The 21,475-nt window shown below is 35.2% G+C and overlaps 1 protein-coding gene across 2 annotated transcripts in view; it reads right to left on the reverse strand.

Moving 5' to 3' along the window:
- Positions 1-10,593: 10,593 nt before the first annotated feature.
- The window catches only part of LOC148874256 (zinc finger CCCH domain protein), a 60,980-nt gene continuing 50,098 nt past the window's right edge, over positions 10,594-21,475 (reverse strand). For both annotated transcript variants that reach the window (XR_016100094.1, XM_088947929.1), the window contains exons 9-12: positions 13,965-14,032; positions 13,073-13,183; positions 11,567-11,795; positions 10,594-10,898 (exon numbers count right to left, since the gene is read on the reverse strand). Coding sequence is in view for 1 of the 2 variants with exons in the window: in XM_088947929.1 (XP_088804055.1) it covers positions 10,788-10,898; positions 11,567-11,795; positions 13,073-13,183; positions 13,965-14,032 (519 nt within the window). In the remaining variant the exon portion in view is untranslated. The remainder of the gene's footprint in view (positions 10,899-11,566; positions 11,796-13,072; positions 13,184-13,964; positions 14,033-21,475) is intronic.

Genomic DNA, 21,475 nt, shown 5'->3' on the forward strand with positions numbered 1-21,475 from the left:
AACATTCTTGCGTCCACTGTTTACTCAGCCATTGCCGGAGAAGACGACTTGTTGCCGGTGCCGAAGAGACAACCAGGCTTCGCTCGTTCAACCCAGAATGAAGACAACAAGTTTTGTTTGTTCAACCCAGAATGAAGAGGAAGGTTGGTTTTCTTCTCCTCTTTTGTTCGTTCAACCCAGAATGAAGAAGAAGGTTTGGCTCTCTTCTCCTCTTTTGTTCGTTCAACCCAGAATGAAGACATGTTTCGTTCATTCAAAAAACCTGGATTGGAACGAATCAAGCATACTAATTCATGGTTCCAAAAATAGCAATCCCCCACAATAATTTATCATATTATCCACCATGCAAAGATGAGGCTAGATAATTGAAATCTCAGAAAGGAAAACTCTCTCTTGGCTCTTGTATTGCCTGGTTCAAAAATCAAAACACAATCAGGGTTTTAATCGTCATTTCTTCGGCCATTCAGCAGGAAGAGCAACAGTAGTGCTGGTGAAGGCATTTAAAATTAGAGAGGCTAGAATAGAAGAGAGATCCAGTGTCCCTCCAAGAGGTGGAATAATCCCTCAGAATATATTTAACTAAGGACCACACAAAATGCTGAATGAAGGAGGAAAAAAAGAAATTCCAAATCAAAACATTTGAGGCATGGAAGACAAAAAAATTTAAAACAATCACTCCAAGGATAAAAACAAAAATCAGTTGTGTAGGCTCCATTAGAATTTTAAGTGTCTAGAAAATCAGATAGCATATCTTTGTATTCTAATTGATGATGCACAATCACAGGCAAGCAAATTCAGAACTCCAATTGCTTTGATTGCTCAACATTGATTTTTCTTTACACTAGTAAGTGGAGAGCATTCACGAGAGTTAAAGAAGCACACCTGAGAGGGCTAACAATGGCCGGAGGAGTGTTGGGAAACCAGGTCAAAACAAGCCAGACAATCAGCAGAGTGTTAGAGATGTTCAAGAAGTTCAAAATTCCATTTGACACCAGAATCCCCGCCATTGAATCACCAGGTAAAATGGCAGCAAAGTTGTGGTTGTACAAGGTATTGAGACTCCTGGAATTTCTGCAATGAATCTGAAAGAAGATTTCAATGTAGTACTCATGTCTCTTAAGAAATAAGAGAAATTTGTGCAACTTAAGTCCTAATAAGAGTTATATGTGCCAACCATTTACCCATGCTGACAACCAGCCCAAAACCCCAACCTAACTATTTTCTTGTGTTCCTGGGCTACCATAGCTCAAACCAGTTAATAATCTGACTAGATCAATATGACTAATTTCCATCGACATCTCCATCATCTAAGGCTTGTCCTTACTAACCTTCATCTCCAATGTAATTTGGCCCTGCCTAAATCTAACTAATTCCCCAGATTTCCCCTGTTAGAGCTGGCACACCTCAATGGGATTTGGATAGTCAAGAATCAACCCATTGCCACATTTAGGTAGGTAAGTTAGTATCTGAAGCAAAATGACCAACTCAAATACCATATGAGAACTACTTGGTTGTAGATATAACTCTTTCAAGAAAGACAAAGTCTACGTTCAGACTATAAAATTTTCTCTTGCTAGAACAATACGAGTGATTGATGTTTGAACAGAGAAAATAAATCCCTATCCAAGCCAAGGAATGAAGGAATAGCTTTCCACGTTTGGTTTGAACACATTCTTTAAGAAAAATTTCTGATTTATCCCAGTAAAGGTTTTGTATGAACAAAAATTCCTAACCAATCAACTTATACATGGTATTTATAATGAGATACTATTTTGATGATGTGACGACAAAAACATAAAGCAGCAATAAGCCATTATGAATGGATTATGAAATAAAATTTAAGAAAATATTTTCCACCTTTCCCAATCAATTGCGCGTACAAATGTCAATTGCGGGCAGACATTGTTTCAATTACTAGTCATTCTTGGATATGATAGTCTTGAAGTGAAAATCCATAACTGTCTATATCAAAAGGATTCTAAAGTTTTTCATCAGGGGAAGAGATTCTAAAGAAAAGGATTTGCAGAAATGACTAAGTTTAAAGTTTTGAAACACCAACCAGCGGATGATAACAACGACCTGTGTAGCAGCTGGATGATATCGAGGAGTGTTGAAACGATGCATGAAACGCTAAAAAGCGACCTGTGCTTTTTGTTCGTTCAACCTTGAACGAAGACAACAGGTTTCGTTTGTTCAACCCATGACGAAGACAACAGGGGACAAGGGAAATAAGAAGGGTTTTTCGTAAAGGGTATTTTTGGTATTTTGAAAAATTTAACCCGCATGTGAGTTTCTAATCGACGTAAATCTAACGTTGGGTACTAAATTGACACCCGGTCTAAAGTATAGGGTATCTATCGGGAAATTTTCCTAAAAAATATATATATCATGATAAAAATAAAAATTATCAAACAAAAAAACAGAATTACTAATATTCAAATTTCAGATTATGATTTACGTATTCACCTATTCAAAAGTGTTGCCAAATGCCATTTCAAGCTCCAAAGTCCAAATTTAAATTCGAGTTTCCAACTTTCAGCCTTTCAGGTTGCACGCTGCAGCTTAGAAATCATAGAAAATTTGAAAAAAAAATTTAAATAAATGAAAAAAAATCGATTTGCCAAGTTCGAGGCTTCTAGCATGTTGGCAAATAGCAACTACAGATCTTAGTATCTTACACAAAAAAAAAAAATCCTAAATCGAAATCCGAAAATGAGATATACACAAAACCAGAAAAAAATGAAAAACACAAAATATAAAATAAAAGACTTACCAAGAATCTACCTCTCTCTGAACTTTGAATCGCCTAGCCCAACACAAGCACCACTGACCGACAAGAAAGAAAGAAAGACGTTCAGCGGCTGGAGCTCTGGTGCCACCCAAACTCGATGCAAATGGCAAACGTTAAGAATTGATGTCACGGGCAACTGGAGACGTTCTACGTCTTGCAATGACTGAATCTTTGTGAGCTTGTTCTGCAGTTCTATCTATTTCCTCTAGCGTTTTCATAAGGTCAAATACCCTTATTGTTTGCATATTGTCTTAAAGTATCCTTAAGTTTTCTGAAGGGCAAATTTGATATTTCAATTTTTCCTTTAGTACCTAGCAGTGACGTCAATTGTAGAAAACTTAAGGGTACTATAAGACAATATGTAAACAATAAGAGTAGAGTTAGGTAGTGTTTGAGAACACTTAAAAGAAATGCTTCTTTTAGCAAGTACTTTTAAGACATGGGGCCACACATTAAGTGGTTTTTATGTACTTATGGGTGTTTGGTAAAAAAGTGGGGAAGTACTTTTTTTTAAGAAGTATTTTGAAAAAGTGATTTCAAGTTGGTTTTTTCTTAAGTACTTCTCCAAAAAAATAGGACAAACCAGTCCCTAATAAATTTTTATAATGCCTAAAATATCCCTCCACCCAAAAAGCACTATTCATCATCTTCTTCCCCTTGACATCAACACAATGTTTACTTTCATTCTTCTTCTCTCATTCTCTCCTATCCATCCTGATCATCTCCCTCTCTTCCCTAACGAGATAAAAGGAGATTTCACCCCTACTCATCGTCTTCTTGACAAGAATAGGGGAGTTGTAGCGGCAACGACCTCCCCCCCCCCCCTCTGATCTGTTCTTCTAGTGGCAAATAGGGGAGTTGCAGAGAAAGTTTTACCACTCGTTGGGAAGATTGTCGACAAAAGTAAGGAGCATCTTAAGCTTGCTCCCGTCTTCAAATGCCAACCTAGTGTGCATCTCAACAGCCACAGCATCAATGCCTTGCCTCAATCTTCTTATCAACGTTGAAGATCCCTCCTCTAATTCCCTCAATACACTGACCACTCGGTTCCACTTCCACCGATTCTACACTCGTCTACCAACCAATATAGCAATGATTATACACGACACTATCGCACAACTCACAGCCAAACCAAAACCCACCTTCCCCATCTCCACCTCTCGCTCTCTCCTTGCTTCAAACCAGTCGAGCCATCGAAACAATATAGCCAACAAAACCACCCTTCACTCCACTCCCCCTCTTATATCTCCTTCACTTCAACTAATATCAACGGATTGCTTTTTCTAGTGACAAACTCGAAGAACCTTCGTCGGAAATCTATGAGGTCATACTATTCGAGTAGATGCCCAAGAGAATTGCTATTGCAAAGATAAACAAATGGCAAAGAAGAAGAGAGAGATGAAGGGAGAAAGCTCTTTGTTTCCTTTTAATTATATTTATAATAATTATAATTATTTATAATAATTATTATTTTTATTATGCTTATTTATTATTATTATTATTAATTGGATCCACATGGGGGCATGGGCTCTCAGTTGAAATGCATAGTATAACATGTGAAAAGCATTGTACATATGTATGAGCGAAGTGAGGGCTAAAATTGTCATTTGTGTCAATATAAGCACTTATGGGGAAAGTATCTTACTAAACATTTCCACCCCAATAAATGCTTAAAAACATAATAAATGATCTGAAAAGTGGGTTACCAAACAACCTTGGTATTCTTTTAACAAGTACTTAATCATCAAACAGGACCTTAGACAAATAGCTAAACCATAAGGGTAGTTTAAAAAATTTGCCCTTGTCAAAATCCCTTCAACAGAGAAACAAAAAAGAATGGAGAAATAAAAGAGAAAGAGGGTCAGGCTAATGTTGGGACTTTTGGGGAATTTTTAAATCTTTAAAACCTAAAATATGGAAATAAAAACATAGGTCGACATGAGATTCATCGCCCGCTAACCGGGTCATCTGGTTTAATGGTTCAATCATCTGGATCAATTATTTTATTTTTTTACTTTTCAATGGTTTTTGGGGGAATGCCAAGTTTATAAGAACCAAACCCAAAAAGTCAACCGGGTGATGGTTCGAATGATTCAATTGTCCAGATCAACAACGGGTTGAAAACCTTGCCCGTTCTGTTTCCACAGCTTCTTTTTTGCCATTTCAACTTGTACAAAGTTGCTCTTGCTAGCAAATGAATAAGCCAAGAAAAGATAGAGATTATGCTGGACATTGTACTTTAGTCGACAATAAACTCGAATAGAAGCTTCAAGCCAAAAAGAAAAAAAAAAAACTTAAAACCTTATTCTACCTTCTATAGTTTTAATACCGGTTTTGTATTGAACATGGTATGCAAACCATCAATTGTTCTCGTAATTAGCCAAATGACCATAACAACAAATGTAACTACATACATATTTACTTGAATGTAGAGGAACATGATTCCTCTCTGTTCCTACTTCCATGATCTCTCGATTCCATCCACCTCTCCGTAGAGCTCTTTGGCAATATGATTCGCATTATCTATAAAGTATCCTAGAATCCTAGCATTGTACTACTAAGGAGCCATTATGAAGGCCTTTGTCACAGTGAAGGATTCAAGAATTCAAGAAATATTGAAACATAAATATGGAATAAGTGTATCTTGGGAATAGGAAACATTTTTGAATAAAAAGATGTCATGAAGACATTAAGAAAAGGAAACATCAAATTCCTCTTGTTTCCCACTCTCTTCTTAAGATCACATCTATAAACTAGTAAAAGTGCATGTGCATTGTACGTGGCAATATCAAATGATGATGATGATAATAGTCAGCAATCAAATGACCTTAATGATTGAACCATTAACCTACTTAATTAGGAAAACAGACTATAATTAAGACATTAATTCATTTTTTTCTTTGTATTTTAGTCATTTGTATCTTTACTAACAATAATTCTTATTTTTCAAACATATTTTTGTTTAATATGAAGAATATTTCTTATATGATGACAATAGTTGAAAAAATACTTGTATTTTTTGTTTTTCTTTATTTCAACTTTTGTATTTTCTTTTTATTTTAATAATTTATTATTTTTTACAAAAACAAATTAGATCGTATCATATTCAAATGTCCGACATCTCGATTGGATTTGAATTGAAATCAATATTTATTAGATCCAATCGAATCTTTGGATCAGATCATATTAGAATATACCTTGATTCAAATCTGATAATGATCTATTTGTATACCTACCAAGCCACTTGCCTATGATGACCTAGCTAATTAAATTATTGAACCATTTGGCATGGTTAGTCGGGTTTTGTGTTAGACATTAATGCTCTTTATTTTTTATCATAATTTTTATCCCATTTCTATCGTTAATGAAAATAATTCTCATTAATCACACTTTTTTATATGATGAATATATAATATTATAGAATGTACCTAAAATTATCTACAAATTTTTATATTTTTTATAATTTTACGTACTTTATTATTTAACAATAACACCATATGTTGATTCATTTGACATGGATAGTTGAACCACTAACCCACCACTTGGATGGAAAAACCAATTTTCTTTTTCGGTTGGTTTTAAATCATGCATTCCATTTTCATCATCAATAAAGGTAATTCTTATTTTCACATTTATTTTTGCACGTGATAGTATCAAATGATGATAATGATGATAACAATCAATAACCAAATGACCTTATTGGTTGAACTGTTACCCTGTTTAACCAAGAAAATGGACTATGATTAAGACATTAATTCATTTTTATTCATTGTATTTTAGCCATTTCTATCTTTACTAACAATAACTCTCATTTTTCAAACATATTTTTGTTTAATATGAAGAAAATGTATGCTCAAAATTTTTAAAATATTTATAAAAATTCTATATTTTATTTTTTATTATTTAACTTATGAGATAATAAAAATTACTTATTTACCAAAAGGAAATGCAAATCCAATATATTGTTTGAACACTAGTTTTTAATATTGTGGTCAAATTAATTATTTATATATATATATGTTATTTATAAATAATATATGTGTTATTTATTATTTATTTATAAATAATTTATTTATATTGCATTTTTGTAAACTTTTTCTATGATGGAAATAGTTGAAAAAATACTTATATTTTTTGTTTGTTTATTTCAACAATTATATTTTCTTTTTATTTTAATAATTTATTATTTTTTACAAAAAACAAATCGGATCGTATCATATTCAAATATTTGACATCTCGATCGAATTTGGATTCAAATCAATATTTATTAGATCCGGTCGAATCTTTGGATCAAATCATATTAGAATATACCCTGATTCAAATCTGATATGATCTATTTGCATCCCTACCAAGCCACTTGCCTACGATGACCTAGCTAAATAAATTAGTGAACCATTTGGCATGGTTAGTCGGGTAATGTGTTAGACATTAATGCTCTTTATTTTTTATCATAATTTTTATCCAATTTCTACCGTTAATGAAAATAATTCTCATTAATCACACTTTTTTATATGATGAAGATATGATATTATAGAATATACCCAAAATAATTAACACATTTCTACGTTATCTAGAATTTTATCTATTTTATTATTTATTAATAACATCATGTGTTTATCCATTTGACATGGATATTTTAACAACTAACCCAAAACTTGGATGGAAAAACCATTTTGCTTTTTCGGTTGATTTTAAATCATGTATTACATTTTCATCATCGACAAAAGTAATTCTTCTTTTCACATTTATTGTTGTTTAATATAGTGAATACATAACAATAGAACTGTATCAAAATGCTTTATACAAAGCTTATATTTTTCTTTGAGTTTATGTATGTATGTATGTATGTATATATGTATGTTATGTATGTATGTATGTACGCATGCATGCATGTATGTATGTATGTTGATTTAATATTAGTTACTTAGTTATGACATCATAGATTGACCCATTTGACCCAGAATGTTAGATCATTGACCTACTTACCAACTAGATATGGAAATTGTTTCATTTTCAAACTGGTTTTAAATTTTGTATTTCATTTATATCATTGATAAAATAATTATTGTTTTTCATACTTATTTTTGTTTATATTATTAGTATATAATATTATAGATGTGCCCAAAATTGTTTTATATTTTTTGTACTATTCTATTTTAAAAAATTATTTTTAATTATACATCATGGGTTAACATATTATTATATATTAATTTCCCATTGGTTTTAAGTTGTATGTTTGATGTCATTAATTAATAAAATTATGTCTATTTTAGCATACTTATTTTTTAATATGACAAATATATAATAATAGAAATGTGTCCAGTTTTTTTTTTCAAATTTTCTTTTTTTTAATATATATTTTTTTATATTTATAAATTTATATTATTTATTTATGATATCATGAAATTATTCATTTGACCCAAATGGTTGAAGTACTTATCCAGCACCTAGATGGAAAATATGATTTCATTTCTAGCTTTATTTTAAAAATATAAATTTTATTCTATTAATAATTATTATGTATGGATTTATTAGTGGAATTTAATGATGATAAACAAAAGTATTTTTTATATTTCTAAATGTGTATCATTTATTTATAACAATATGAAATTATCCATTTAAAACTACTTACCCACCACCTAGATGAAAAATATGATTTCATTTCTATATTTATTTCAAAAATATGAAATTTCATTCTATTAATACTTATTGTATATGGATTTATTAGTGAAATTTAATGATGATAAACAAAAGTATAAATCTTTGATTCAATGAGAGAGAATTTGATTTATTTAATGACTTAAATGTGAGACTTAATGAGAGGTAATTGAATGTACTTAATAGTATTCTTTTAATTACATTTTCTACCCTTTCAATGGAGATGAACTAAATTCAAGAGGAGGGGTATTTTAGTAAAGAAATTTTCTAAAAGCCAATACCTCCTCATTCGATAGTAGTAGAGATATAGATATTGTTTGATTTGGGGAGCCAAATCTTACTAAGCTAGGGCCCTATCTTTATAGTAAAGTATAAAGAATAGAGCAGAGTTGGAAATAAAAATAGAAAGGATAAATAGGAGTTAGAGATAATTTAGGAGAGATATTACAGCAAAACATATATTGAGCTAATTAAGAAGTCATGTGCATAGAGATAAAGATTTCGTGAGTGAGAGAAAGAGAGAGAGTCCAATGGGAAGGGAGAGGAATGGAGAGAAGGGTGTTGGCTTGGCTTAGTGAAACCTGAGAAGGAAGAAGAAGACTTAATGAAGAAACAGGAAAGGGGATTTGAAAAAAGACACATGTTGGACTGACTTGGTTTATGTATATATATAGTACAGATTAATAAAATATAGAAATATATTAATTTTTCAAACTTTCAATTTGTATTCAAATTCATCCTATGTTTAATTGAACCGACTTCAAACCAGAAAATAGAATTCGAGCTTAGAACTCAAATATAATGGTATTTTAATCTGACCAAGGCATGCCTAAGTTCGGTTTGTCTCGGTTCATTTACACCCCTAGGTTGTATAGTCCAATAGATTGGTTGAAAGCTTGGAATAGTATCTTAATAATCATTTTGCTTGAGTAACTTATTTCACTTGTCAATAATGTGTTTCTGCATTGTGATCCTAAACAAAATGACTGTTGGGTGTGAAAAGGCATTTATCTCTCAATGGACATTTTGTATGTATATAGGGTGATCCATGGGTCCCCTTTCAACCAAATTTCAAATTACAAATCCCACCTATTAGTGTTCCAGATGGCATTTGTATGGTTTGTGATCTTGGCTCTAACCAATGATGGAGATTGGGTCTTTTTCATAGATTTTTTGAGGTTCTGGAAATTGAAGATTTACCCAACGATTTTATTATTTTTATGGAAATTCTTACATGGAGGACTGCATGCATAGGATAAGCTTTTTGGTGTAAAGCCTGAGCGTTATGCCCTTTTGGGTGTAACCACATTGAATCATCAAAGCATTTATTTTGATGTTATTCATTTTGTAGAACTGTTTGGTTTGGATCTTCTTTATCATGGAGACGATGTCTGACCTAATTTTCACGACTGTTGTGGAAGATTTAAGACACGTAACAAATGCATTTTCCAAGGGTATTTGGCTCAACCAATGAAGGTACTTCAGCGTGTGTATTGTTTCTGTAGTGAATGAGGTAATATTCTACAAACAACAATACATGAGGATGTGGGAGTTCAACACACGTAGGAGTAAAGAATCAAGCTGTCTCTACTGAGGCGGATGTCATTATTTACACTGATGTTGCTATCAGAGATGAATCCAATTCCGCTACATGGGTAATTACTGACGTAAATAATATGTTCATCAAGGCAGGAGTTACTCCATCTCTTTGTGATGTTGAAGGTGTGGAAGCATGGATTATTCTGTCTGCTTTAAAGCATCGCTCGGCATTTCATCATAAAAAAATCTGTGGTAAATGCCAATCTCAACGTAATTACTGCCTTGCAAGGGACACTGCTCTCTTCTACATGGGCTGCCCAACCAGTTATATCGGACATTATATGAACGCTGCTACTTGTTTTGATGATTTAAATTTGATTTCTCATACTTTCGCTACAAGGTTTAGGGGAATTCAACATGAATCTGTTTGGGTTTCTCCTGATGTACTCCTCGACTTTTTTAACACTTGAAATTTTAATTGCAAAAAAAAAAAAAAAAAAAACCTCAAAACATGCCTTGAGTTTGTCTTGGCTCGACTCATTTACACCTGATGAGTGTTCTTAGCTGTTAGATATGTCAATTATTAAATTAGTACATCACAACACTTAAATTAATTTTCTGAAATTTCAACTTCAAATATTAGTAATAATAAGTAATAAAACATAACACAACCCCCCCCCCCCCCTGGCATCCATAGAACAAAAAAAGAAAAAAAAAACAGGATAAAGAAGACAGAAAAGGGCGTCAACATATGCATTATACATAATTACTTGTACATACATAAGTATCACAACTTGGTCTAATTTGGGGAAAGAAAATGCACCCGTGCAAGTGGGTATTCTTTTCCAGCTATCCAAACACCAGTTTGTGACCATTGCACATCTTCCCAGTCGAGATTCTCCTCCAATACCTGTCAAAAGAAAAAGTTCAGGACCGGCCAGGCCAACGAAACAGAACACTTGGCAAAACAACTGTCAACCTGATCTAACTTGATTGTAAGTATCAGTAGGTTTAGTGAAAAGCACTGGACCATAGTCACCCCACAAGGCAAACTGGATGGCTAATACAGAGTTAATAGCAACTCTTTTCGTCCCCTTACATTTTCCCTTAATAATGCACTCCAATAAATTTCCATTTTTTCTGTTGGCTGGGTTTACAACATTCAATGATGAAGTACAAATGGCAAAGTCACCACCATCCAAACAAATGAACTGGTCAATCTGACAACATGAAATTCCCCTACTGTTTACTCGACAAAAATTTGACTTGATAATGAAGATAGTTCACCAAGGAGGGCTGATTTTTGGCCAAGGCAATCCACCTAGGCAGGTTAAGCACTAGTTTGGTTCAAAACACATACGACTGCATCCTGCATGTAAGCCAGATGAATGACCAGCTGGTCTGAGAGGCAGCTTAAGTTTCGACTTGTCATGACAGAACCTCCCATCTCCACAAAAAGGATGCATTTTCTCCATACATTATAAAAATGATTTCTCTTTTGTACATCTGAATATGTGTGTGTTTAAAGTCCCATATGCTCAGGATAAGTGTCAGGATTGAAGGATCAAGAGAGAGTACCTCCAGATGTTCAAGGGGCAGTGGGATACCGATTGTTCTCATGACTTTTTGGGGAAGGGGTTTCTTACAGCGAGACCACCGAAATACATTGACAGTCATTGTTTCACGGTCTACACTTCTTTCACCATTTTGGGCATGTGAATTATGAGTTTGATGTTTTTCTGTCTCTCCTTCCATTGCCTGGGAGTTTGCACTGATCATTTTCTCCCCATTGAAACAAAGCTCGTACCTTCAGCCATCCAAAAAGAAGTTGATGGGCAAATGAGAGAGAGAAAGAGAGATTAGCACAAATTTATGGAAGAGCAAAAATGTGAAGCAAATCTCATGGATTTGACAGATTGTAAATGCTATATAAAAGTACTATTTGAACTGAGTTTTATTTTGGTGTGCTCATTTATTATATAGTTGTTGCATAATATTGATGTTTCAAAACTTTAATTGAGCTTTTAACTATTTCTTTAGTTTAGCAACATCAAATTAAAACAAAAGAATCCATATAAGAAAACTGCCAAATTGCGAGAAATATTACTCATTGTTACCATTAACCAACAAGTTGCAAGAAATATTGCTTAGAATTACCATATAATGCATAAGATAAACAGGTAAAAACGATGGAACAGCAACAAAAAGCATCTAAGCTGACCAGACATTTTGCTCAGTAAGAACATTCAACTTGGTTTGAGAATTGACCCAGGCCTGTAAAACTAGATTTTGTGGTGGACCAAATAATGTGGATGGAAAGCATCTGAACAGAAGAGGCATTTTGAACAGTTTCTTAACACATGTTTCTTTGCTAGGTTTGAGAATTGACCTAGGCCTGTGAAACTTGGAACTGTTTCACCTCTAGTTGTCTAGGACCTTGTAGAGCAAATGGTCACTTTAATTTGTCCGAATCAGTCCAAGAAACAACAGAATAAGCCTTAGCGAGAGAGAGAGAGAGAGAGAGAGCTAACAGGCACAGATTACAAAGGCACGGGCACAAATTAGGTATATGGGACGATGGTTTAGAGAAGCAAGGAAGTATGAGAGCAAAAACATCAGACAATCTGATTGAAAGGCACGTATTTATGTGCACCAATATGCATATGCCATATAGGTTAGGACTGTACCCAATCTACCCCTCCCCAGACCCCAGATGGCTGGGACCAACATTGGGTAATGGGCCTTTATGGCCTTTTATATGCATATGGCTTCAAGCTATATATCAAATATATGTCTAACCAAATGGGTTGGAGCTGATCACTGGTCACACCAGAGGGATTGATTGAACCCCTTGTAAAATTAATGTAAAATTTTGAAATGATAGTTTTCTGAGCCTCATGACTATGCTGGCCAAGTCACTTTGTTCTTTGCATTGGTATGCAAGCAACAATCTAATCCTAAACTTCATACTACAACAAATAGCTAACAGTCACTGGTTATGTAGTTTGTTGCATACAAAAAAAAAACCTCAAAATAACAAATACAGTCATTAGCCATATATTGAAAACAATGATATATAAAAACCTGTTTGAATGTGTTTCTAAGTACAAAACTTCTCCCTTCTTCAAGCGTGCAGAAGTATAGAGGGGCTTCTTCAATCCTTTATCAGCAACTATGCTTATACTGTATTTAATCCTGAAACAGACCTCAATACCACAAAAAGTGAGTTCATGAAAACATTTCTTTTCTAGATCAGTGGCAGATATTATACTCGTTGGAAGTGTAAGAGAGTATGTATACAAGATGTGCAAGAAAGGATGAGACTGCAAAAAAAAAAAAAAGTAAAATCCTCTGACCCTGGGCCCCAACATTCAAGTAAGGCCTAAAAGCCTAGAATAGACAAGAGAAACCCAACTAAATTCAGCCCATGAAGCCCCAAACAAGAAGCATGAAAACAACCACAAGAGATCATAGCTTCCAATAACCAAGGAATTCCAAACTGGCAAGGAGAACCCAATTACAGACCCTACCAAGTCCCACCTACCTGCAATCTAAAAGAGAGCCATGTGCCCCTTGCTTCTCCCTCTTGAAAACCAACTTTTTTCATGAACAAAAACTGTAACAAAACGAAGCACCCAAGATCTGTGGGAAAAAAAAAACACCATATCCACAATTGTAAGCTAGGTAACTGTCCACTCTAGACCTTCTAGTTATAGAGCATCCCTTGGGCCATAGATCCAGAAACAAAAGTTAAGAAGACTAAAACCATCCAATTGATTGGTGTTGTAAAAACTTTCAGACTGCCCAAATATAGATGAGATCAGAAGGCCAGGATGGTGCATTCTAGCAAGACCTGGAACCAAAGTTGTTTAAGGAAACCACATTCATTAGAACAATCCCCACCCCCACCCATAAATATAAACAAAAAAATGAAAAGTGAACAAAACAAAACTATTGGAGAAGAGTTGAAGTATACCAAGGTTCATTGCATAGGTTGTACTGTATGGTGACCTCTCGAACAAATCTTTGCTGTCGCAATGCATTCTACATAAGAGAATGTATTAGCTGAGTTTCAATTGTAAACTTCCAAATTGAGAAAAATGAGAAAAAAGCTTACCAAAATTCAAATTTCTATGCATTCAACTGTGAATTTTAACATTGACAAAAGAATGAGCAAAAATACAAAAAGGACTTGGAATTCATCGAAAAAAAGGGCTTGGTTGGAGGTAAAAAGAAATCATTAACGATAGATGTGTCACTGAACAGAATGGAATGGTGAAACATGATTGATGATGATGATGATGATGATGATTACATTTCTGGTTTGGCATTCGAAATTTTAAGATGGTTATTTTTAGGAAATAAAATATACAGGTGTTGGCTGTAGGGAAGCAAGTCTATGTTAGCATAGAACAAGGACTTAAATATCGATATGATACATCCGATACAGGGGTATCATATCAGTATTGACCAAGGGTGATACAGGAAATGCTATAACTATGCCTATATCATCTGGGTCGTGCGTGCCGAATCGATACGCATATCAGTCGACCGCACTGATACGGGACGATACAGATCAATGCACTTGCATGTTTACACGTAAAAAACGCAAATGCAATAATTCGAACCCACACCACCCAGCACTAAAGCTTTGAACAAACCCTTGATCCATTAGGCCACCTTTCACCTTCTGTTGATAAATGAAACAAAATAATATTTTATCAATTCCAATGTCCACATTTGTGTTCAACAAATCTAACTAAATAAAAAAGATAATATTCAACACTAGTATTTCGTAAACTAATAGAATAAATAATTTCTCAACTCCACATTTATATCAAAAAATGGTTTCTAATCTCAAGAAATTTATACAAATAAAGATAATATGTATTGGAACTTAATAGAACAATTATTTTATTACTTAATATTTATAAATTTGAACATAATATGTATCTTAAAATTTTATAAATTATTAATTAATATTTTAATTTGAATTAAATAAAAACATATATATTATTTATAAAAATAAAATATTATTTATAAAAATAAATTAAATTTGTCAAATTCACTAATCTACTTTTTATATCAAAGAATGATTTTTATTTCATAAAATTTATAAAATAAAATATTAATAATGAAATAATTATTTTAGTAATTAAAATTTAAGAATTTGCATATGATATGTATCCTAGAAATTTTAACATATTTGATATATTTTAAATTAAGATTATATATTTGTATAAATTATTAATTGATATCTTAATAACATGTTTATTGTTTATAAAAATAAAAGTGTTATTTACCAAACATTTGATAGTTACTTTTAGTTTACTTTTTTGTTAATGATAAAAATAAAAAATAATTGATATAATAATCCACATATAATATTTGCATATGTTTTGTGCCTTGAACTTCAATAGAAAATAATATAATAATAGCTTTATATATGTATTCATTTATAAAAATATATATAATATGTTCTAGGACTCTTGATTGATACATTATCAATAAAATTGTGTGATTTCTATGCATCTCGCTATATTAATTGCAATATATTTCTTCACAAATACCATTAGAATATACATTTCCTAAGTATTTATACATTAATTATGGCTATTTTGACCTTAAATATAATGTTCTTTTTTATAATTGAAATAATTTTATTAATCAGCAATAGACAATAGTACAAAGTCCCCAAGGAAAGGCACGAGTTGCAACCTCTCCGGGCTAGTTAAGTACAGATTTCCAAATTAATAACAACTTACAAAGAAACACAAAAAAGATCTTCCCTAGAAACCCCCTGTTTGGCTAAAGCATCAGCCAAAGAATTAGCAGACCTACTAACCCATTTTACCTCAATTCTCATATTGCTGGTTAACCACTTTACTTTTTTTATGAGATCTTTGTAGCCCCAAATGGTGGTATCCAAGTTTAGGAGCCACCTTGTTACCACTTGAGAGTCCCCTTCAACTAGGAGATTCTCCACCCCAAGCTGGTTAGCGATCTGAATTCCTTGTACTGCAGCAAGGATTTCTGCCCTTGTGGAACCCCCCACTCCCACTAGTCCTGAGAACAGGGAAATTATGTTGTTGTCCTTATTTATCAGGATACCCCCTATACTTGAAGGCTCGGGGTTGCCTATTACTAGCCAATTCCTCCATAAGCCATCAAAGATATCCACAATTTTTAGTCAATGGATTTCTCTTGTTAGGATACAATCCTTCATTTCATCTAACCCTCTTTCCTTCTCTAAGAAAATTCTAGCATTCCTTTCCTCCCAAAGAGTCCATAGAGTGGCTGCCCTAACACATTTCCACATGACCTTACCTCTTCTAGTGTGCCAAACAAACACAGATGGGTTGAATAACAAGCTTAAATCAGAAGGCATAGACCACCTACCTATAAATAAACAAAGGCTCCACCTCCATATAGATGTAGCAAAGGAACAGGAGATCAGCAAATGGAAACAGTCCACATTCTTAGCCTTACACAAGGAACACCAATTTGGGGAAAGACAAAGCGAGGGTCTCTTTTTCTATAAGTTTTCCAAAGTACTGATTTTCCCATAGAAGACTTCCCAACAGAATACAACAATTTTTGGGGGAATAGGTCGCGACCATACTTCTTTGATAGGGAATCCTTGGGAAATGGGGTTAGAACTGAGGGATTTTAGAAAAGAAGAGCAAGTAAAAGTACCTTTTGGAAGAGGAGTCCAAACCCTTTGATCAGAAGAAGTGGGGTCCAAGCAAACAGATTCTAGAAAATGAATTAGGTCAATAACACAACTCGACTCACCATCCCTTAACCCTCTACGAAAACCAAAGTCCCAATTTAAAGATAAGGGGTTTAACGGGCTTGGGAGAAAAGTTGGCTCATGTTTGTGAAGGGAAAGGGAATAGAGCGAGGGGAAACAATCTTTGAGGAGTTGAGTACCCACCCAAATATCCTCCCAGAACAGAATAGCATTACCTGAACAAGCATCATACCTGATGAATCTGAGGAAGTGAGGGAGAATACCATGTATAGCCTTCCAAGGTGTAGTAAGGGTAGCTCGGCGAGATATCCCGGAATCCCAACCATTTCCTACACAACCATGAATGCTTGCCACCACCTCATGCCATAATCTCTCTCTCGAGGCCATCTCCATAGCCACTTCCCTAGAAGGGCTAGCTGGATCAGGAGTGGAATGTGAGCGGACTTTCAAGGTGGTGCATGAATCAGTTATCTGCTCCCTCCTCCTATCCCGGGTCCTGATCTCAGGCAACAAGCAACGGATTGAGCGCTAGCGCGCGCATCCGTTTTTCTTCAGCACTATGTTCCCTATCCCTAAACCCCCTTCTTCCTTTGGTTTGTTAACTATCTCCCATATGATCAAGTGATCCTTTTTCACCTCTCCTGATTCCCATAGAAAGTCCCTCATTGTCTTTTCCAAGCCTCCCTTGGAGGAATCCTGAACACTGAAAGGAAGTAAGTTGGAAGGTTGGCAAGTGTAGCCTTAATTAAAGTCAGCCTACCCCCTATTGAATTGTAATTCTTTTTCCAAGCCGCCAAGCACTTATCAAATTTCTCCACAATAGGGGCCCAGAAACTACTTTCTTTAGGGTTGGCTCCTAAGGGTAGCCATAAGTATGTCAAAGGCCAAGAAGTAATATTGCAACCTAAGCATTATGCAATGGATTCAATCTCCTTATTCTCCAAGTTTACTCCAACCACGCAACTTTTATCAAAATTTACCTTCAAGTTGGAGACCCTCTCAAAAGTACTTATTAAAATCTTAAGGTTCTCCACTTTGTTCAACTCATTCCTTTCACAGAAAATAGCAATATCATCAACAAACTGAAGGTGAGTTACTGGAATGCCTCTACTCCCTATTCTCCATCCCTTTATTTGGCCCTCCTCATCTGCTTTGGAGATCATCCTACTAAAGACATCAGCAAGAAGTGTAAAGAGGAAAGGGGAGAGTGGATCCCCTTGTCTTAAGAGTCTATTGGCTGGAAAAAAGTCCTTAACCACCCCATTCACCAACACTGAATAACAACAAGAGTTTAAGCATCCTCTTATCCAATTACACCATTTATCCCCAAATCCACGTCTTCTTGACATCTCCAGCAGGAAACTCCAATCCACTAAGTCATAGGCTTTCTCCAAGCCCAGTTTGCAAACAAATCCTTTCTTGCCCGATCTCCTTATCTCTTCCACACTCTTGTTTGCAATAAGGATCTGATTTGTAATTTGTCTGTCCTGTATAAAGGCTCCTTGTACTTGGATAACAAGAGAGGGGGGAACTGCTTTGATCCTCCTAGAGAGCACTTTTGCCAGAATCTTATAGATGCTTGTCACTAGGCTAATTGGCTGAAAATCTTTGGGGTGTCTGGCATCATTCTTTTTGGGAATTAAGGCTATAAAGGTGGCATTGATTCCAGGACTCACAAAATGTTTATCCTCAAATTCTCTAAATACTCCAATTAAGTCTTCTTTGACTATGTCCCAACAGTCCTAATAAAATGCCATTGTAAATCCGTCAGGACCCGGTGCCTTAGCCCTATCCATAGAAAAAACAACTTGTTTAATTTCCTCTCCCTCAATCATTCTTTCCAACCATCCCTTATCTGTTTGGTTCAAAGTTGGCCAATTCTCCTCCCCCACTATTAACCGATTCTCTAAGGGTCTTTGAAAGATGGATTTGAAGTGATCCACAATCCTACTAACAATCTCCTCTTGAGAGGTTATCTCCACACCATCAACCTCAAGCTTTAGTATAAAAATTTTCCTCCTCCCATTAGCCAAAGCATGAAAGAATTTGGTATTCCTATTCCCTTCCTTGATCCACTTATGTCTGGATTTTTGTCTCCAAGAGATCTCCTCCCTCAACAAAGTCTCCTTTAACTCCTTTTTCAGTTTCCTCCTCATTTCTCTGTCTTGCTCATCCATCATCCCTTGGGATTCTTTTGCATCTAACTCCTCAATCTGAACCAATAATCTAGCTTTTACCTCCTCCACTCTTCCAAATTGATCCTTATTCCATTCTTTTATTTTGCCTCTCAATCTTTTTAAATCTTTGTGGAATCTAACCCCGTCCCATTTCACTTCTCATCTCTTCACTCCACCATTCCTTAACCTTAGGCAAAAAGTCCGAGTGTCAGCCACATATTTTCAAACCTGAATGGTCTAGGTCCATTACCAAGAGGTTCTTGTCCTACTTCTATAGGGTAGTGATCAAAGGTTATCCTAGGTAGGGCCTTAGCCACCAAACCTCTCCAGTGGCTCTCCAAACCCCCCCATTAAATAAGAATCTATCAAGCTTTGAGCAAGTTGGGTTTTCTTGGAAGTTGGACCAAGTGTAGGTAGCCTATAGTAAAAGAAGCTCCCGTAACTCACAGGAATTTATGAAGTCGTTGAACTTCCTCATACTAGTTGTAATTAGTCTCTCTACTTCAGACTTTTTCTTCTTTTTCCTACCCTTATTTCCCATTGACTTCCTATTCTGCCCTTTATTTCCTAATTCCTGCCCCAATCTATTGGTTATTGCCTTTGATTCAGGGTTTTTTGGAGCCGCCTCTATCATTTCCTCCTTTTGTTTATATTCCTCCAGCAGTGCACAAATCTACTCCCAAATCCATTCTAACTCCTCTTGTTTCCTTTCTAACAACCCAATTCCCTTCTCTGATCGAACTCCATCATTATCAATCGCCACTTCCCTGCTACCAATTGGTTGGTCTGGTTGGGATTCCAAGACATCTATTACAGGCAGAGAATCCAAGTTAGTATCTAAAACCAAATGGACAGGCTTACCTGGAATTAGCATAGATGGTTGCATGTGGACCGATTGTTGGGTATCAATTCTTGGAGTCAGGACTAGGCCCTTCCCCTTTTCTGGACTCAGCCATGGAAGCGGACTAGGTAAAACAAATACTTCCTCACCCTCTACAGTCATAGAAACTTCACTTCTCTTTCCCTCTGCGTGAATCCTTAGGTAAGGCTCCAAGTCTGATTCCTATCTCTCTGGCCTGATGTCCTAACTAGGCTGCACATATGGAATGGACTCGTTTATTGGCTGGGATGCACTTTGCCTTACCTCTTTAAGTGTTCCCAACTCCACCTGTCTTTTGTATAGCATACCCAATTTGGGAAAGATCTGTTCTCCGCTACTAAGGCTCACTCTTCTTTGCGTTTTGATAAACAGAATCTTGTGAATTCGTTTCCTCCTCTAAGAATAACAGTTCAGTGTTTAGGCTACCCTCTTCCAATATATCTCTTTGTTTTTGAAGGTTGATACCTTCCAAGCTAATGGTTTCTTCCAAATCTGAATCGGAATCAGAAAGTTCTTCATCGTCTGTCAATCTTTCCGAATCAGAGTCGAAAACTTCACTACTCTTCACACTCCTGAGGTTACAACATTCCTGTTCCTTATGCGGCATCTTCTTCAAGGGTCTCCACTGTAACGAGCTAGAGACCTTCACTGAATTGTTCGAACGAGAGAAAGGGCTTGAGGAAGACGATGGTATACAGATTTTACTGTCTACCTGAGGAGCCAACCTTTTCACGTGCTCCTTTAAGTTGTCACGCGCCCCCCTCACTCTTGGGTCTTTTAAGCATAACCTACTTAACTTTTCGGGCCTACTGGGCCCAGAATTACAATTTAGAGATGGGCCTACTGGTTGGACCCTTGTGCATATTCCTGAGGCTACCAATACCTCTACCCGACCCGATGAATCACTTCCCTCCTCCTGTATTGCACTCGGACAATTCATCTCCACTAGAGTAAATTGCTTAGGTCCACAAGCAACTGCTTGAGTGATGAGTGCACAAATTACACATTTTATGAGGCTTTATGCATGGTTTTTATGCTAGTTTGTGTGAGTTTTACCCCAATTCAGCTTAATTTCAGGAAATCTTCAAAGGAAACCAATTCAGGAGAAAGAAAGCATAAAACAAGGAAAAAGGAGCTAAATTGAAGGTAATTCAGTCCAGTTGAGAGGTCAAGAGAGGGTCTTCTTCCTTGAGTTCTGCACATTTGGTAATCGAATTCAGCTAGGGATGATATGTATTTTTCTCCATTAATTTTTCTTTCTTGCTGTAATTGAAGCATGAATTCTGTAATTTCAAATCTATAATTAGCTTTCTATGTAATTTCGAATAGAGTAGATGCAATCTTGATGTTTCTTGATTAGGAATTTGATTGTAGAACTGCTAGCCGAACTGTTGTTTTGTAATTTCAGATCTTGATTTTATAATGTATGAATTGCTTGAGAAAGAATTCAGGCAACATTAATTCGGTTTGGCCGAACTGTTCTTCATTCTTGGAAGTTCTAGAGTGCTTGAGAAATACTCTAGAATTTCGGATCTGCTAATCAAGAACCAAATTGAGTGTGAGTTTAGAGATAACTTGCACAATTCGGTTGGTGTTCATTCAGTTGAAATGATGCCCTAGAATTGCTAGATCTTAATGCATAAGTTGAACATGCGCTTGAGAGAGGCTGTTCATTG

Source organism: Nelumbo lutea, chromosome 1 (genome assembly GCF_056320005.1).
Source record: "Nelumbo lutea isolate HS-2025 chromosome 1, American lotus-T2T, whole genome shotgun sequence".
Taxonomy (NCBI): domain Eukaryota; kingdom Viridiplantae; phylum Streptophyta; class Magnoliopsida; order Proteales; family Nelumbonaceae; genus Nelumbo; species Nelumbo lutea.